Source organism: Catharus ustulatus, chromosome 9, assembly GCF_009819885.2.
Source record: "Catharus ustulatus isolate bCatUst1 chromosome 9, bCatUst1.pri.v2, whole genome shotgun sequence".
NCBI classification, from domain to species: Eukaryota; Metazoa; Chordata; class Aves; order Passeriformes; family Turdidae; genus Catharus; species Catharus ustulatus.
The window spans coordinates 29584834-29602974 of record NC_046229.1 but is presented as its reverse complement, the minus strand read 5'-3'; the positions used below and the strand labels follow the sequence as shown (position 1 = coordinate 29602974).

Genomic DNA, 18141 nt, shown 5'->3' with positions numbered 1-18141 from the left:
TGTCCCGTTTGCTCCCAGCCATGGTTGTCCCAGAGGTGTGGCAAGAAGGGGTGTCCTGCTGGGACAGGGAGCTGCTGCGTGCCTTTCAGAGCAGCCATCTAACCTTTGGTCCCAGGAGTAGGGGAGGAGCTGCAGAGCCAAATCTCTCGCTTCTTAACTGCTTTATCATGTCTTGCTGGAAGGTGATTGTTTCCAGGTTTTGTGGAAGAGGGAATCAAGCAAATAAACTGACCTTCAGTACTACCAGCAGTGTCCCTTGTGTGTCTCTGCTGGCAGGCACCCCACAGCATTTACAGTGGCCATGCAGCTGGGATTTGTGCCCAGGCTCTGGAGGGGGGTGGCAGCAGCACAAACTGCCCTTGTTCTTGCTCTGCAAGGAGGGCATTTTGGAAAGACAGGTTGTCCCAGGGCACACGGTCTCAGACAAGGCACTCGTGCTTCCCCTGCTGGGAAGGAAGAATGTGCCTCAGCCTGGCCTGCCCTTGGCTATGAGCAGGCAGGACAGGAGCTGTGCAAACTCCTGCCTGCTCTCCCACACCCCCATCTCAGGGATTTGTCAGGAGATGAGCAATGTTTTAATATAACAGTAGGAAAGGAAGCTGCTCACTGAATAGCTCGTAGGGTGGCTGCCAGCATCCCTCAATGCCCAGCACAGCCAGCAACACCCAAAAGGAGCAGCTGTTAAAGAAATCAGCTGTCTTGGGGCACAAATGTACCCTCCCAGCAAGTGGGGACTGGCAGGTTTGATGTTTAAGGTGAGCAGTGCATCAGATGCAATGAGATCCCCCTTTCAGGCTAAACCTCAGGCAACACCTACAACCCTCTTTCATTATCCCTCCCCCCACAAAAAAGGGGTTATTAATCTTTAATTGCCTATGCAGTGAATATTGGTGTATTTCCCCAAATGGCTTTTAAATGAACTCTCGTTATGAAATTCCATATTATTCCCATGAATTATTTTGACTGGAAGATGGGAACAGTTGGTATCTGGGCTGACTTTTGTTCTCGCTCTTCCACTCTGCAAGAAAGGGGAGGGGGAATCTACAATCTCAAAAAAGAAACACGTTGTTTTCTGTGTAGCTTTTCAGCTTTATCAGGCTGGACAGCTTTCCTAGTTCCCATGGTTGGGCTGCATGAACTCCTGGGTCTCTTGCTGTTCCCTTGCTTTGATCTGGTTTCCTAAGGGAAAAAGGAATGTCTGCCCCCTCCAAGCTTTGCCCAATTTTCTGGAAGCTCACGGACACAGCCCCACAGCAACCTTTGTGCAAACAGCCTGCTCAGAGCATGCCCTGGGGAAGGGCACTGCAGGGCCAGCACAACCTCTCTGGGACATCACAGAAGCCAACTGCAAGGCAGGACAAAGTGGAGCAAACCCTGTCAGCAGACCCAAGGGCTTAAAGCCAGCAGGGACAAGCACTGGTGCCACTGCTGAGGCAGGCAGGGGCTGATTGAAATGCCAGTAATTCAATTTGCCTGCTCCACGGTGCTGCCGTGGCCCCAGAGGTACAAACCAGCCAGAGAGACTCAAGCAAACACAAGCTTTGGCTCCAGTACAGCTCGAGTAGTTTTCTTTTAATCCCAGAGAAGTAAAATGCAACACTTTTCGAGTTGGTAATAACATCCAGAGACAGAAGTCCAAGCCCCCTACTCGGTAAAGTCATTTGTGTTTAAGGCACTCTGCAAAACCAGCTTTCCTCTCGTTCTGATTTTCCCCACGCGGCAGCAGAATACCTGGTTTGGTCTGTTCTCAGTAGTGACATTCATCCATCCTGGCTCCTCCCGCCCTCTGGAAACAGCAAATCCGGCGGGAGAAGCGCCAGGAGGCCGGGTCAGTAAACAGGGATGGGCACAGGAGGGAGCACCAAGCTCCTGCAGGGAGGGGAGGAACACAGGGTGCCCTCCCCGCAGGCACCACTGTGGTTCCCCTTCTTTTTTCTCCCTCTCAAAAAGGGGATGGGAGCGTGGGGCATCCCTCCCCAGAGGTGCTCCCAGCAGCATCCCAAAATGCAGGGGGGGCTGGGTGTGTGGGGGAGACCCAGCTGCCCCCACTGTGCAGCAGAAATTACCCCTCCCCACCCACCCCCCACTTCCAGTTGTCAATAAATACCAATAAATAAATAAATAAATAGATAGATAAATAAATAAGTGACCCGAGGAGGCTGAGGGCACCCCGAGGCTCAGGGCATGGGGAGCATGAGGATGGGCATTTCCATGAGCTGCCCCTCCCTGAGATAACAGGGTGCTGGTGGGGAAGGGGGGTGCAGGGAAAGCATCCCATGGGGGTCTGAGTGCTCATCCAGCCACAGGGAATGAGCCAAACTCAGACTCACACATGGGAGCTCTCCCCCACCACCTCCCCTCCTTCCTTTGAGCAGCACCAGCCCCAGAGCTCCACCTCCACCCTGGTGTGAACACCTTTTGCCAACATGCAAAATGCCTGCACCTTTCTGGAAATGCTGCTTGCACGTATTTCTTTGCAAACAATTTTTGCAATTTTTTTCTCCCCTTTCTTTTTTAACGGGGAAATGCCCACAAAGACAACCCATGCACCAAACTGAGTTAAGTGCAAAAAATCCAGCCTCAGAGGAGCAGGGATGGAAGTCTGGCAGAAGCCTGGAGAGGTGAAAACACAGGCATGGCCCCAGGGCTCAGCCAACACCTGCCTGCAGGCTGGAGCAGCCCTGGGGGGGTCAGGCACATGGCTACAGCCAGGCACAGAGCCTCACCCTGGCACCAGGATGTTGCAGACATTCATGGACAGAAATTCAGCTACTGCTGTCTCAGTGGCTCAGACTGGCCAGCAAATCCCAAAAGGTGTCAATGAGTCCAACAGCCCCCCTCCAGCAGTGTTCCCATTCTCCCAGACAGCTCCCCAGGCTGACAGCAGCATGCAGCCATTTCCCATGGGTTTTGGGGAGCTGGCTCACACAGCCTCTGGACACAGCATCCTCTCCCAGCAGGAAGCTCCCTGGGAGCCACCTGTTTTTTGGGGAACCTCTTCCTCTGGTGTTTTAACTCTGATGCTGCCAGATATGTTTTTGTCCCCCTGGGTCAAAAGTATACACCTGCCCTACTTCAAACCAAAAGGTACTTACCCCTCCTCCCCCAGTCCTTAAGGAAAATTGTATTTCAAGTTTCTAACCCCTCTCCACACACACTTTTTGAGAAACAAAACATCAGTGATGGCAAAACCTGCCATCAGTCCCACACCAGGACAAAGCCACAGTCTCACAAGAGCAGGACATCTTCCCACACCAGCAAGCTCCCTGTGGGAGAAAACACAGCAAACCAAAGCTCAAAGCCCTCTCTCCCTCCCAAGCTGCCCCACAGCAAGGCTGCAGCCCCTATAAACCCCCACATAGGCACGGAAAGCAGCAGGTTCCCAGCCCGGTGTGAGGCCGGGCGGGAGGAGCAGGAGCGGCCCCGGCACAGGGAAATGTTGAGCCAAGGCGTCAAAAGGAAACGCTCCCAGACAAAAAATAAATAAAGAACTGCATCAGCAGCAAACACTACTGAGGGCAATAAATAGCACGGGGATTTCACAGGGATTTTTGGTCTAAGATGCCTCAAGAGCCCCTGTGCACAGAAGTGTCACCCAGGCTCCTCCCCAGGATAGCACGTGGGACCTTCCCAGCAGGAATGTCCCGGGAATGACCTGCATCCCCAGGGCAGCCAATCCCTCCTGCAGAGTGAAGAAGGCAGGGCTTCGAGCTGGAGGAGCTGCAGGGCTCACACTGGGGAGGAGAGAGCAGAGAAAGCAGCAGAAGCTGTAACCAGCTGCCCAGGAGTATGGAGCCAGAGCAGCAGCACAACCATGGTTTAAGCCTCTGCTGCAGCTCCGGGGTGAGATCCTGGGAATTGCCCCAGCACCCCGCTGCCCCATGGACCAGCTGATGCCAGCCATCCAGGCAGCAAGGAATGAGGAGAAAGGCAAATAAATCCCCCTGTGACCCCTCTCAAGCTCAGCAGGCAGCACATTCACCTCCTCCTTCCCAGGCAAACCCAGGCCTGCCCTCAACAGCCTCCACTCACATCCCTGCCTTCCACAGAGCTTGGGGAGTTACCACAAGGCGTGCAGTCCCCTCCACTGGTGGCCCAGCCAGTAGCCCCTCTGCTCCATGGGTGGCTGGGGAAGAGGTCTCCATGTGAGCCAGCATTTGCACGGAAAACAAGCAAGCACCCAACTTCTAGCAAGGGAGTGGGGTCTGCAGTGAAGCAAAGTGACTCCAGGGGTACCTCTGAGCTGGCTTGTGTACCCCACACACACTGAGCACCTGGGCTGGGGGAATGGCACCGCTCCCCACTCCTCACTCGGCTGAGAATCCGTTCTGCTTCTGTAAGAGAAGGGCCAGCAGGACTTGGGAGGGGAGGCTGAGCAACTGCAAAGACTCAGTGCACCTTAAAACAAAAGGACATCTAACCTGCCCTCAGACCTCACTCCAAGACGGAAAAGAGCTACGGCATCTCCTACACTCACGACTACTCCAAACACACCCAGACGCATGCAAAACGTGTCCTGCTCCCCGGGGAGCAAACAGCACCGGGCTCTGCTTGCCCCCCAGCACTGCCCATTCCCACCCCACTGCCAGCCCTCCTGCCTGCTCCCATCCCAGGGCGGGTTATCCATCTGAAATGCATAGGTATGGACAGAGCAGGGACATGGGGCACTGCAGCAGCCTCTCCTCTCCCTCCAGCTGGGTGGGAAACAGCATCTGCCACGGGCATGGTTCAACCACACTCCTGCTCCTCGCACTGCCCCGCAAGGAAAGGCGAGTCCTTTACGTCAGGTAGCCTCTGTGCCAGCTGCAAACACTCCATTCTGCTTCCTGGGAAATCCTCCAGCTCAGCAAACCCTCTTCTGCACCCTCGTGCCAGCCAGGCTCTATTTCTGACCGAGGAGGAGCCACGTTTCCAACCACAACAACAAAGGCAGGAGAAGCCGAGAGGTCTGCTTTGGCTCGGAAACCCTGTTCGCCTGCAGCGGGGCTGGGGGCACCCAGGCGCTCACCTGCACGCCCTACTTGGGAGGTATCACCACTATGGGCTGCCCTCTCTTGGGCCTCCACATGAGGACCTGGGCGTCGTTGGCGTTGGGCTTCACCAGCGCGTTGGGTGGGATGGGCTCCATCCTGCTGAGGATCCGTGGCTGCTCCTGCTGAGTCCTGCCCACCAGCCGTGCCCGCTGCCCCAGCAGCTGCATGGGATCCACCTCAATGTCCACTCGCATCCTCCACTTTATAGTCTGCAAGATGATCTTCTCCTTGGTGGTCGTGTTCATGGCCACGAGCCACGTGGTGAAGCTCTGGTCCCTTTTAATCCTGGTCAGCAGCGGCACGTTACTGTTGCTCACAGGGACGGCCCACGTCACACTGGGGTAGAAATTGTCATTCATGCTCACCGAGAACCTGGAGATCTTGTTGGTGGGCCCAACCAGGGTCACGGTTTCTGTGGTGTTTCCATACCAGGGGTAGCTCACCCCATCCGAGTCGCTGATGGCTTTTACTCGTCCTTCTCGCAGGTCGGGCAGCTCCCAGCTTGACCTAGTGAAGAGGAAGAGACAGATGAGCAAGGAAATGGCACCAACAGTGCCTGGCGAGGGATGGGGAAGCCAGCAGCACAGGGACCCTCTGCCTGCCTGCAGCAGACTCTCAGGGACAACCTGAAGAACAAATTCAGCTTTGGTTCCTTTACTGAGACTAGCACGTCCAGCTTGAGCCCTTGCCCTGCTGACACAATGCCATTTTAACTAACCTGCAGTTAAACCGACTGGGCCAAAACCCACTGCTGAGTCTCTGTGGGGTCACTCTCTCCTTAATCAGCTCCTGTGCTGGAGAACAGCCTTCCCTGTGACCAGGGCACTGGCCCAGCCCATCAGCAGCCCCCTCCTACAGGAGGTTTGTGATTTTTACGCCTTAAATACAGAGACACCCGCAACAATTAAATCCCATAATTACACCTGCTACTGGCACGATGAAATCCCACCAATATGGCTGAGGAGGGAGCGGAATTCAGCCCAAATCTTTGCTGCTGGCCAAGCTACCAACACCGTGTGGCCACAGCAAGGCCTGTGTGGCAACAACGAGGGAGCAGCTTTGCAGCAGAGGGGCTGGGGCCACACTTCTGCCATCCCTCCAAATTATGCCCTCCACTAACTCCAATGTCCCCAAGTGCCTCACGCACATAAATCCATCATGATACAAGGATGCAGGCAGGCAGCACAAGGACCTGCTGCTCCCCAAACACCCACAGACCTGTGGCACCAGCAGCAGCCCACCAGACCAGCAAGCTGCAGAACAGACCCCTCTGGACAGCTCCCCTCTTGCATCATCCCTTTCCAAAGGTAGAAGCCACGGATACAGAGCCGACAGCTTTGCTCCTCGGCATCCCCACAAGCCACCTGCACGCTCAGCCTTGGGAAAGGCTGTTTTTTGGCTGGCACTTCTGCCCAGCATTGCAACCTTTCCCTCTTCTAACACAAGCCAAGGGGGTAACTCCCCCAGCACTGCCCATGCTTACATCCCAGCCCCAAAGCAGCGATGCTTGGTGGGAGGCAGTGGCTGCAAAGCCCTCAGAAGGGCAAGGTCCAGCCCAGCGGGATGGTGTGGGAGCCACTGTGGGGGGGCGAGGAGCAGGAATTGCGGGGTCAGGGAGAGGGGTCGGGGTGAAGGTGTTGCCCGTGCGTGGCTGTGGCTGCAGAGGTGGGGTAGAGGGGCACACAGGGTGCTGGGGTGCGGCACAGGGTACCGGGGGTGCGCCATCCAAAACCAGGGATGCAGCATCCAATGCGGGGGGTGCAGCACACGGTACCGGGGGTGCAGCACCCAATGCCAGGGGTGCAGCATCCAATGCCGGGGGTGCAGCACACGGTACCGGGGGTGCAGCATCCAATGCCGGGGGTGCAGCACACGGTACCGGGGGTGCAGCTCCCAATGCCGGGGATGCAGCTCCCAGTGCCGCGGGGGAAGCAGGGCAGGTGCCCGCCCCAGGGGTCCCACGCCGTACACAGCCCAGACCCCCGTGCCCCAATGCCCGTCTCCCCGGGCCCGGCCGGACCCCCCGTGCCCTCATGCCCGCTCCCCGGGCCCGCCCGCGGTGCTCACACGCCGAGGTCGCTGTAGGTGTTGTAGAACTCCATGTGGTTGCAGGCCTGGATCCAGCCCACCACCCAGGTGTGGCGCCGGGCGATGGGCGGCATGAGGACGCGGGCGGAGGCGCGGAAGTAGGGCGTGCGGTACCGCAGCACCACCGGCGAGCTCTCCTCGATGGCCGTGGCCGCCGGCTCGATGGTGGCCGACACGTCCGACACCACGATCTGCTCGCGGCGCACCCGCGCCTTGCAGGCCACACTCTGCAGGCACCCCATGGCCGCGGCCGAGCCGCCGTCACCGCGGGCCCGGGGGGGCGGCCGGTCCCGCCGCCGCCCGCCCGCCGCGCATCGCCGCCCGCCGCACGGCGCCCGCACCGGCGCCGGCAGGGCGAAGGCGCCGCCGCGTCCCTTCCGGCCCTCGCCGGCCGCCGTACGCCGGCCGGGGCGGGCACGTGCGCGCCGGTGGGCGGGGCGCGCCGGGCGCGTCACGGGGGGAAGCGGAACAGGAAGCGGAAGCGGCGCCGGCACCGCCCGGTACCGGGGGAAGCGCGGGCACGCCGCACCCGCCGCGTCCTTGGGGGCGCGCCGGGGACACGCTGAGAGCGGGGGACCGCGCCCCGGCGGTGCGGTAGCACGGGGCGGGGATAACGGGCAGGGCGCGGGGAGGGGGAGAGGGAAGCGGCACCGGGCAGGGTGACATGCTGGGTCCCGAGCGGGTGCGGCAGCGGGTGACCGGCGCCCGCCTCCCGCAGGCCGCCTCCCTTTGCCATGCCGAGCCCCCGGAGCAGCCGCGAACGACGCGCCGGCGGCAGCGGCGGCCGCCTGGAGTTCCTGTCCCTGAGCCAGCGCGGGCCCGCCGCCCCCGACAGCCCCTCCCGCCGCAGGGAGCCCGCCGGTGCCGCGGCCGCCCCGCTGCCCGAGGAGGACTGCATGAAGCTGAACCCGTCCTTCGTGGGCATCGCCCTGAGCTCCCTGCTCGCCATCGACCTCTGGGCCTCCAAGCGCCTGGGGGTGTGCGCTGGAGAGGGCTCGGCCTGGGGCAGCGCCCGCCCCCTCATGAAGGTCATCGAGGTGTCGGGCCATGGCATCCCCTGGCTGCTCGGCACTTTCTACGGGCTCTGCCAGAGTGACAGCTCGGCGGCCAGGGAGGTGCTGCTCAACCTGCTCTTCGGTGAGGCGGGGGGCTCGCCCCGGGGCTGTGCAGGGGAGGGGGGACCCGAGGGATGGGGCAGAGCTGGGTAAACCTAAGCCCCGAGAGCACCGGCTGGATTTGAGCAACCTGTGCGAGTTCATCTGGGATGCCTGCAGCAGTGGGAGTGACCCTGCAGCTTAAAGGCGTGGTGGCACCAGCACGACTCATCTTTCACAGGTGCAACCACGCACTGGGAAACTCCCGACAGCTAAAATTGCTCCTGCGGTTACAAAACGCTCTGGGGGCTGAAAGCTCTCTCAGCTCCTCAAGCAGCTCATTCCAGGTGCAGCTGCCTAGTGTTGAGACACAGCACATTCCCTGAAAAGCTGCTCTGGCATACAGACATTCACCCTTGGCTCCTTGCAGGCAATGCCTTTGTGGATTGTTCTGTAGCAACCAGTGAGGAAACCTGGTTTAAAGCACGAATTTTCATTTTGCATGGTGCAGTATCTCACACACACATACACACAGAGTAGCCTAGGTGTATTTAAGGGCATTCATTTTTGCTTATTTAGAAACTGTAATAGCTCCAGAACACCAGATCTTTTCAGATTCCTTGTTCCTTTCAATTCCTTGTTCTTGTATTAAGTTGCAAATAATTAGGATCTCATGCTTAGAATTTGAATTGAAATTTGCTTGGTGGGAAACACAGGTTTGTGCATCTTTCTCCTGCAGCAGCACGTGGTTAAATTAGAGCCCTACAGCAGAGCTGTGGGAAGGAACCTGGATGCCTTCAGCCTAACCTCTGCTCCAAGGAGATCTGTCCCAGCATCAGGGCCTTGTGTTCTGGGCAAGAGCCACCCACCTCTCTGGGGATCTGTTCCTGGGTTGCAGCACCCATGTGGGGAAAGAGGATTCCCTCATGTCCAACGTGAATCTCCCAGATCCTGTGTAGAAAGAGAAAAAGCCATTGATCTAGTTTTACATGTGGGGGGGAAAAGAAAAAATTTGTTCTTAAACGATTAACCGGAGGAAATGAACTGAAGTGACCAAAAGATTTGGTGTCCAGAAGCAAGTCTTAGGACAAACAGAAGTTGGTCTTACACAACAAGAACCAGCCCTGGCTGGGGGTGCTGTGCTAAGCTGAGTTAACAGGGATGGAGAAAGCACCCTCTGCCCTACATGAGAAGCTGCTCTTGCCAAATACTGTCTGAACACTTTATCACAGGTGCTTTGCCTCTTCTGTCAAAACGCCTTTATTCTCAGGGGGCAAGCCACCATAAATTATCCTTTATTCATCTCTTGAGAACCAAAGCAGGGTTAACTTTTCCCCTAGCAGCAAGGAAAAAGCCAGACCCCAGGAGCCCTGGCACCACACCAACTCTGAGCATTTCCCATTGACCTGTGCTGGAGTGGAGTGGGTTGATCATTCACCCAGTCAGTTTAACCCCGGTCACCAGGACTGACAGAGCAATGCAGAGTCAGCACTGCCAGGAAAGGAGCTGTGGGGACTTAATGACTCTGCTGCCTTCAGATTAAACAGCAGATTGAGCCCAGAGTCATGGCAAGATCAGATTTTACACAGAGAGAAAATGGGCAGAGCCCTGTGGGCTGTGGCAGGCCAAGGGTCTGGTGGTGGAGGAGGGGTGTGTGCAGAGGAGCAAAGGTTGAGGATGTGCTCATTCTGCTCCACAAGGCCAAGAGCAGCTGCATGCTGTGCTCTCCCAGCCACGGGAGAAAACATCACCTTCAGGCAGCTTTGACAGCAGAGTCCTCCCTTAGCTGAAGGTTGTGCTTTCAGTTGTCCTGTTCCTGTGTCTCCCAGCACTGCTGGCTCCCTTAGCTGAAGGGAGCTTTCAGTTATCCTGGTCCTGTCTCTCCCAGCGCTGCTGGCTCCCTTAGCTGAAGGTTGTGCTTTCAGTAACCCTGTTCCTGTCTCTCCCAGCACTGCTGGCTCCTTTAGCTGAAGGTTGTGCTTTCAGTAACCCCGTTCCTGTCTCTCCCAGCGCTGCTGCTGGACCTGGTGATGGTGGCGGTGGTGAAGGGGCTCGTCAAGCGGCCGCGGCCCACGCACAACAAGATGGACATGTTCGTCACCATCTCAGTGGACAAGTACTCCTTCCCCTCAGGCCACGCCACCAGGGCCGCTCTGGTCTGCCGCTTCGTCCTGCGCCACCTGGTCCTGGCTGTGCCGCTGCGGGTGCTCGTGGTGCTCTGGGCTCTCATCGTCAGCATCTCCCGGGTCATGCTGGGCAGGCACAACATGACGGACGTGCTCTTCGGGCTGCTGCTGGGCTACGCTCTCTACGGCGTGGTGGAGCACTGCTGGCTGTCCCCGGCCACCGCGCCCGCCCTCTTCGCGCTCTGGAGCCACTGACTGCGGCACAAAGCAGGGCTGAGCACGCACAGGGAGGGGATCCTGGCACTTAAACTGGCATCCTAAACCACATCAGTCTGGCCAAGACTTCTCCATGAGCGGTGCTGCGGGCTCCGGGGCCTGCACTCAGACGTCTGGTGCTGTGCTGTCAGGCAGGGTCTGCGCTGACTGTTCTCTGGTGACCAAAAGCAGTCTCTGCAGAGAGTGGGGAGCTCAGCACACCCATCTGGCAGCTCACTGCTGATACTGTGAATCTGCATGCTCTTGCTGGGCACCTGCAATAGCCCATGGTGTATGTGGTAGCTGTGACTTTGCAGAGGTTTCTCTACAATCACCCCTGTATCTGTATCCTATAAATACACTGATCATGCTGCTGTCATAAGCATGCCCTGCACAGCCTGCTCTACAGCACCTGCCTGGAGGGGACCCACAGGGGTCTCTCCTCAGGGTGGTTATGCAGAGCTTTGTCTCCCTAAGCAATCTTTCCCTATAGCTCCCAATTTAAGTACTGCACTAAGGCTAGATGTCAAGCACATGACTCCCAGAGCCATGGGGAAGGGATAGTAGCACTGAAGGGTTGATCATCCAGTGGGCAATAGGGGAAGCAGCTCCTAGCAGCAGCCTGCTCTTGGAGCTCTTGTCCAGAGCTTCCCAGTTCCTTTTTCCTCCACAGGGTTTTCAGTTTCTCAGGGGGTACAATGCATTCACAGCAACTCCTGATCAACAGCATATTCCAGACTGCAGAGGGTCTTGCAGAGCCAGCCCCTTCCCACAGCCCAGAAACGCAGCCCCAGGTCTGAGCCTTGCTTGCACCTCCTGCAGCAAGAGGCCCTGGCTCTGCCAACCACCACCAACAGCTCCCTGTGCTCAGGCAGGCTGGCTCTCCTCCCCTGGCACCACTGGCAGCCTTATTTTCACAGAGGCCTGCTGGTCCTTGGCAGGAGGGGACCACAAGGAGCCTGCTCTCCTTAATAATGAGCTGGAGCTGAGACTGAGACAGAAAATTATAGAACACACTTCATCAGAGACCACAGCCAAGCAGGGAGTGAGAGCTCTAGACTGAGCTCAAATAATCAGCTTAGACAGTGCTCCTGGCATGTGGGTAGAGGGATTGGGCCCAGGTGAGGCTCTTAGTGGTTATTGAGGTCTATTAGTGCACTCATGCCCTGGAAAACACCAATTAAGTCTTATTAGGACCAGGCAGTGTTTAAGTGTGCTGTTCTCCTGGGTGTAGTGTACAGAAACAACCTGATGGCTGCTGGTATGAGCACCCTGTCACTGCCAATTGTGCAGGGGCGGAAAGGGAAGTGCTTGACATAACAGAATCCCTCTGGAGCTGAGCCCTGACCCTCTGACAGGGTGAACCAGCAAAGCTTCCAGGTCTGAGTTGGTGCTGCAGTAACCAAAATATAATCCCCTGGGTTGCACTGCATGCCTGGCAGCCAGCTGGGCCAGTCTGGCATTTGCACAGCAGCACCAGGACACACTGGCCAGCCCTCCTGCCCCAAGGCAGAGACTAGCCCTGTGGTGGCTGTGGGAGCACAGGCAAGTGGCACACTTTGGCTGGGCAGGGATTGTTGTGCTGTGCCAAAACATCTTTGCTGTACCTTCCCCAAAACACAGTGTCTTTTTTTGTCTGCATTAGAGTCTGTTCTTAGAGCTATTGGGGTCTTCCCCTCTACATCATGGAGGGTACAGCAGCAACCTGTGCATCTGTGGCTCCCACTCAGGTGTGTGCCAGAAAATTGCTCTTGACTCACTTGCATGATGCTCCACGAGGTCCTTGTAGCACCCACCATCACCACTGCACAGCCCTGCTGGGTCACAGGCTGCCTGCCCAGCCTCCCAGCTCTTCAAAGCTCCACCAGAGAGACCTTTGCTCTCCTTCTGTGCTTATCCCTTGTCACTGCTCCTCCGAGCATGGGTGCAACCCACTGACAGAGGAGCTTTCTGCTCCACTTGTCCCACGGCATTTGTGCCCACTGTGGAAGCCCAGAGCAGACATTACAGCAGACAGTGCTGCGCTCTATACCCTGGGTGCTTGCCAGGTGTGGGGACTCTGAATTTCCACAGATATCAACCAACCAAATACCATCCTAGTCCAAAATATCATGGCATGACCCTGGTGCCCAAGAGAACAATTTGTCTGTACTGAGTCCAGCTACAGGGTGGGTAAAGTCCAGGGCTGTGCAGTGTCCTGTAGGGAGAAGGGCAAATTCAGAGGGCAACCTCCACAGAAGTTTCATAGCACAGCAGAACGGTGGAGAGCTCAGAGGTCCCCTATACCTGTTGCACTTGGGCAGTCTGTGCAGAGCTTGCAAAAGAACCAGAAGCCAGCTGACAGCAGAGCAGGAAGAGTAGCACTGCCAGTGCTGCCACCTCTCCATTTCTGTGCTGATCCCTTGCTTGGTAAGATGTTTTTGATGCTTTTTGACAGAGTGTGGGTTGGCAGCTCAGCACCTCTGCCCCAGGCAGCAAGGGACAGAAGGAGCTTTATTAAGCTTACTGCAAACATACTATGGGTTTTAGAAGGTTAAAACAATTTCAGCTGCAGAGCTTAGCCCCTCTGCCTTTCTCAGCTCTATGGCAAAGTTCTCTGCATAGGGAAGAGCAAATTCCCCCTGCAAGCCTCAGGGGCTGTCTGGCTGCGAGTGTGCCAGGAGCCAGCAATGAGTTTGGATCCACCTGCTCTGTCCCTCCTGCTGCGAGGGATAACCTTTTCCTTACTGATGCCACCACCTTCACAACCAGGGACATCCCACCTCACGCCGAGGTTCCACCGGCCCCAAGGATTTTGTTTGTTTAGGAGTGAGTGTATGGGGATGCTATGCCGACATGCCCAGTCCAGGGGATGTGGATGACACAGATCCGTGTGTCACCCCAGCTACCAGAATTACCGGGCGTGGGTTGATCCTGATAATCCTACGGTAAAAGTTCAGGGCAGCGTTTGTTTACCAAGCACGCAACCACGAGGAGCAGCTGCGTGTCCATGTCCGTGTCCGTGTCCCCGCGCAGCGCCGCCGATGGCTCCGAGGCTACCGGAGCACCCATGCCAGGACCCAACCAGTTCCGGGCTCCCTTTCCCCTCCGGCCGGGAGCCGACCGGCTCTCGGCTTCCTCTCCTCGCCCGTGGGAGGAGTGTCGGAGGGGCCGCCCCGCTCCCGGACGCTGCGCACCATAAAGGCAGGCCGCGCTCCGGCCCCACGGCTCGGGGCAGCTCGGTGGGGTCCCTCTCCCGGCTCGGTGCCTGCCGCCAGCCTTCCCTGGGCTGCTCATCGCACGGCCGCAGGTCGGTGAAGGGTGTCCCCACCGCGCCAGGAGGGGAAGGCAGAGGGCAAAGGGCAGGCGGAGGGGCTGTCACCCACTTGGAGGGAGCCGTGGGTCCCCATAGCAGGGCACAGTGCTGCTGGGCACCTCCATCGCCGGGACCTGGCGTGGGCGGGGAGATTTGGAGGCTCCCTGATGCTCGCTAGGATTTCTCCTCAAGGCAGCCAGAGGCAACACCTCAGTGGTGCAAATCCCAGCACTGGCCAGGTCCACACCTGAGAGGGGACAACAGCAACCGCAGACAAACTTCTGAGGGGCTGCCTCTCTTGCCTGGGACCTCCTTGGTGCAGCAGGGTCAAGGTGTTGCACGCCCCAGGCCGCTCAGCCCCGCTGTCCCCCGCTGTCCCCAGGCAGAGAGGCAGCGGTGGAGCGCAGCATGGCAAAGAAGGTGGCCATCATCGGCGGGGGCAGCAGCGGGCTGTGCGCCATCAAAGCCTGCCTGCAGGAGGGGCTGGAGCCCGTCTGCTTCGAGAGGACCGCCGACATCGGAGGCCTCTGGAGGTTTGAGGTAAACCCTGCTGGCCACGTGTCGTGCTTGGGATGAGCACGGTGACCCTCAGTGGTGGCTGTGGGGTGGCAACCGGCCGCAGTGGGATCCTCTGAGTGAGACTGAGGGCAGGGGCTCCATGAAAAGGAGCAACACATCAGCCCCAGCCATCCTTCCCCATGTCTGTGCCCCGCTCCCACAGGAGCGCCCTGAGGATGGCCGTGCCAGCATCTACCGCTCCGTCATCATCAACACCTCCAAGGAGATGATGTGCTTCAGCGACTTCCCCATCCCCGACGACTTCCCCAACTACATGCACAACTCCAAGATCATGGAGTACTTCCGCATGTACGCTCAGCACTTCGACCTGCTGCGCCACATCCGCTTCAGGGTGAGAGCTGGGGCCCGAGGGGGAGGTGGCAGCAGGAACGGGGGGCACAGGGTGCCTGACAGCGCTCCCCCTGTGCCCAGACCAGCGTGTGCCGCGTGTCCAAGCGCCCCGACTTCGCCAGCAGCGGGCAGTGGGAGGTGGTGACGGAGAGCGAGGGCAAGCAGGAGGCGGCCGTCTTCGACGCCGTGCTGGTGTGCAGTGGGCATCACACGGACGCACATCTCCCGCTCAGCTCCTTCCCAGGTACAGCCCTGGACACTGGCACGAGGGGACGCTCTTGAAAGCTAGTCCATGCCAATCCCTATTCTCCCTGCTACCTTCCCTCCTGGCCCCAGCATTTCCCTGCCTTGCTTTGACTCCAGGAGTGCTCCTTTGCTTCCCACGAGTGGTTTGGTGGGGCAAGGGGGTGTCTCCAGTCCTTAAGGGAGTGATCCTCCAACCTGGCGCCAGGAACCCAAGCATCTCTCCTACTTGCTCACAGGAATTGAGAAGTTCAAGGGCCGCTACCTCCACAGCCGAGACTACAAGGATGCTCAGGCTTTCACAGACAAAAGGGTTGTTGTCATCGGCATTGGGAACTCAGGGTCAGACCTGGCTGTGGAGATCAGCCAAACAGCCCAGCAGGTAAGTAGGAGTAGGGTCCTGGTGGGCAGGACTGCCCCTGTGGGACACTGTCAGCAGCACAGGGACACCAGGACCAAGGCACTGCACGGCTGCTGCTCCGTGCCAGCAATTGCTGTGGTTGGCAGTGCTGGCTCCTGCCAATCCCAGCTGCCAGGCAACTGAGACTTGGCCCTGCTCCCCTGCGAGATGCCAGTCACCAGCTCCCTCTGCCCTCTGGGTCTTTACCCAGTGCTTGGGCAGCAAACAGCAGAGCGATCCCAGGGCAAGGGCATGTCCCCTGCAGGACAGCCCTTCCAGGACCATCACTGCCTTCAGGAAGTGATCCTTCCTCCTTGTCTAGGTCTTCCTCAGCACCCGCCGGGGTGCCTGGATCCTCAACCGCGTTGGAGATCAGGGCTACCCCATCGACACCATCTTAACCACCCGCATGAAGACATTCCTGCAGAAGCTGGTCAGCTCATCCATGGCATGTGACTACATGGAGAAAAAGCTGAATGCCAGGTTTGACCACTCACGTTACGGCCTGAAGCCAAAGCACAGGTATCAGCAAACATTCCCCCTACCCAGAAGGGATCATCTGCCTCCCTCTGTGTCCTGCCCAGCTTGGCCATTCCATCCTCCCTGTGCTTGGACTGGGTTTTTAGTCTTGTTGTGCCCAGGCAAAGCTTGAGGAAGCCACCACTGCCCCTTGGAGACAACAGTGCAGGGGCAGCTGCTGAGCATCCCTGGGGATGAGTGTTCCCAGAGCAGGGAGCAGCAGCTGGAGCAGGACATGGAGCAGAACCATTCCCTTCTCAGTGCCCTAATGGCTCCTTGCACCTTCCAGGGTTTTTAACCAGCACCCCACCATCAACGATGACCTGCCCAACCGCATCATTTCGGGCAGGGTGCGGGTGAAGCCGAACATCCGGGAGTTCACGGAGACATCTGCCATCTTTGAGGATGGCACCAGGGAAGACATCGATGCCGTGGTTTTTGCCACAGGATACAGCTTCTCCTTCCCATTCCTTGAGGGCTGTGTGAAGGTGGTGGAGAACCAGATTTCCCTCTACAAATTCGTGTTCCCCCCTGACCTGGAGAAGCCAACACTGGCTTTCATTGGCCTCATCCAGCCCCTGGGTGCCATCATGCCCATCTCAGAGCTCCAGAGTCGCTGGGCCACCCGTGTCTTCAAAGGTAAGTCAGGCAAACCTGCCCTGTGGGTACAGCCCTGGTGTAGGGGAGATGGTGCCTAGCCATGTTGAGAAGGCAGCAGCTGGTTGTGCCATTGTGGCCATGGTGATGGTATGGCTGCCTTGCAGCTGTCACGGTGAGATGGCCTCTTCTCTGAGAGCCATGCATACCCTGAGCTCCACGGGCTGCTCCTTCCCATCCCGAGGCACTTGGACATGCCTCAGGTGCCAGACCACACACTACAACACCCAGGCAGGGGCAGCACCACAGTGTCCTATCTCATCCTCCTCAGGGCTGAACGAGCTGCCCCCGCGGCATGACATGGAGGCTGACATTGAGCAGAAGAAAGAAGCGATGGCAAAGCGGTAAGATCCCTGCGGGAACACCTTCAGCACAGCTGCTTATGGGCATCCATCCTGTCCTAGGCATTTTCTGGCACATTTGTATATGCCAACAGAGGGCAGGGATGTGGTTGGCCACACTACCCACAGTCCAGTCTGTCCAATACCGCCTTCCTGGTGTGCAGGGCATCTGCCAGCTCTGCTTCCAGCACCTACCCGCCTTCCCTCCTGCCCACAGGTACGTGAAGAGCCAGCGGCACACCATCCAGGTGGATTACATCCCTTACATGGATGAGCTCGCCTGCCAGCTGGGGGTCAAGCCCAGCCTGCTCACACTGTTCCTCACAGACCCTAAGCTGGCACTGGAGGTGGCCTTCGGTCCCTGCACGCCGTACCAGTACCGGCTGCAGGGCCCGGGCGCGTGGGCCGGTGCCAGGGATGCCATCCTCACACAGCAGCAGCGCATCCTCAAACCCCTGCAGACACGACACGTGGAAGAGAGCACTTCAGCAGCTGCCATGCCGCTCATCTTCAAGCTGGTTGGGGCCGTGGCCATCCTGGCAGCTGTTTTTGCTTACTTGTAGGTGCCCTGCAAGCGCAGGAAGGGAGGCTTTGCTATGTGCTGTGGGACTGGCTGGCCACCCCTGCCCCAGTGGTGGCAGAAACCTTCCTCCTGCCTGGCACGGCCCAGCTGTGACCACACCATGAGCTAGGGATGCACAGAACCTCCCCAGCTGCCAAAATAATGCTTGGGCTCCTGCTCTGCACCTCCCCTTGGGGAGTGCCGTCACGGACAGAGGAGAAAACCTGTTCACTGCAGGCTAATTTCCAGTCCCTCTCAGCCAGCGCTCCGGGCTTTTCTGTCCCCTGTAACCCAGCTGTGCCAATTTTGCCACATGCTCACCAGAGCTAAGCAGCACAGGCACAGCACACTTTCTAAGTAGATAAATGCATTAAACAGCCAAGTGTCTGTTCTGTTACTGACACCATCACCACCCTCCATGTGCTGCGGGAATGCTCATGGGTTTGAGATCGGCCCACTACAGCATGAGCTGACATGCACACACATTCCACAGCAAGACAGCCTCTCTCAGGGTGTGGGCCACCACAGTGGGGCCTGGTGGCCACAGTGGCACAGCTCAGTGCCACCCCTGTCACCTGCACACAGCCCCTCTGGAAGGTGTCTGGGTGGGCTGGGGACC

The 18141-nt window shown here is 58.1% G+C and overlaps 3 protein-coding genes across 6 annotated transcripts; 2 read left to right on the top strand and 1 right to left on the bottom strand.

The window, feature by feature from the left end:
• LOC116999974 (protein FAM78B) lies at positions 1 to 7364 on the bottom strand. The gene is made up of 2 exons (XM_033067167.1): positions 7101 to 7364; positions 1 to 5540 (listed from the first exon to the last, which is right to left on the bottom strand). Exons 1-2 carry the CDS (start codon positions 7361 to 7363, stop codon positions 5018 to 5020), a joined length of 786 nt encoding a protein of 261 aa, XP_032923058.1. The 5' UTR covers position 7364; the 3' UTR covers positions 1 to 5017.
• Positions 7365 to 7693: 329 nt separating this feature from the next.
• Positions 7694 to 10978, top strand: PLPP6 (phospholipid phosphatase 6). The gene is made up of 2 exons (XM_033067337.2): positions 7694 to 8258; positions 10226 to 10978. Exons 1-2 carry the CDS (start codon positions 7856 to 7858, stop codon positions 10594 to 10596), a joined length of 774 nt encoding a protein of 257 aa, XP_032923228.1. The 5' UTR covers positions 7694 to 7855; the 3' UTR covers positions 10597 to 10978.
• Positions 10979 to 12720: 1742 nt separating this feature from the next.
• Positions 12721 to 17904, top strand: LOC117000032 (flavin-containing monooxygenase 5-like). 4 transcript variants are annotated; one of them, XM_033067332.2, is made up of 9 exons: positions 12721 to 13005; positions 14274 to 14431; positions 14613 to 14801; positions 14882 to 15044; positions 15283 to 15425; positions 15766 to 15965; positions 16252 to 16601; positions 16891 to 16963; positions 17178 to 17904. In XM_033067332.2, exons 2-9 carry the CDS (start codon positions 14300 to 14302, stop codon positions 17521 to 17523), a joined length of 1596 nt encoding a protein of 531 aa, XP_032923223.1. In that variant the 5' UTR covers positions 12721 to 13005; positions 14274 to 14299; the 3' UTR covers positions 17524 to 17904. The 4 variants fall into 4 exon arrangements, with proteins under 4 accessions (XP_032923223.1, XP_032923219.1, XP_032923221.1 ...); XM_033067328.1 differs by having other exon boundaries at positions 12913 to 13885; positions 14278 to 14431; XM_033067330.2 differs by having other exon boundaries at positions 12990 to 13005; positions 14278 to 14431.
• The last annotated feature ends 237 nt before the right edge of the window (positions 17905 to 18141 follow it).

Excerpts from the sequence above, each read along its gene's own strand:
- LOC117000032 (XM_033067328.1), top strand. The coding sequence starts at position 13,620 with ATGGCTCCGAGGCTACCGGAGCACCCATGCCAGGACCCAACCAGTTCC. Across the intron at positions 15,966-16,251 it reads GGCCTGAAGCCAAAGCACAG|GGTTTTTAACCAGCACCCCA; the intron begins GTATCAGCAAAC and ends TGCACCTTCCAG. Across the intron at positions 16,964-17,177 it reads AAAGAAGCGATGGCAAAGCG|GTACGTGAAGAGCCAGCGGC; the intron begins GTAAGATCCCTG and ends TCCTGCCCACAG.
- PLPP6 (XM_033067337.2), top strand. The coding sequence starts at position 7,856 with ATGCCGAGCCCCCGGAGCAGCCGCGAACGACGCGCCGGCGGCAGCGGC. Across the intron at positions 8,259-10,225 it reads GCTGCTCAACCTGCTCTTCG|CGCTGCTGCTGGACCTGGTG; the intron begins GTGAGGCGGGGG and ends TGTCTCTCCCAG.
- LOC116999974 (XM_033067167.1), bottom strand. The coding sequence starts at position 7,363 with ATGGGGTGCCTGCAGAGTGTGGCCTGCAAGGCGCGGGTGCGCCGCGAG. Across the intron at positions 5,541-7,100 it reads ACCTACAGCGACCTCGGCGT|GTCAAGCTGGGAGCTGCCCG; the intron begins GTGAGCACCGCG and ends CCTCTTCACTAG.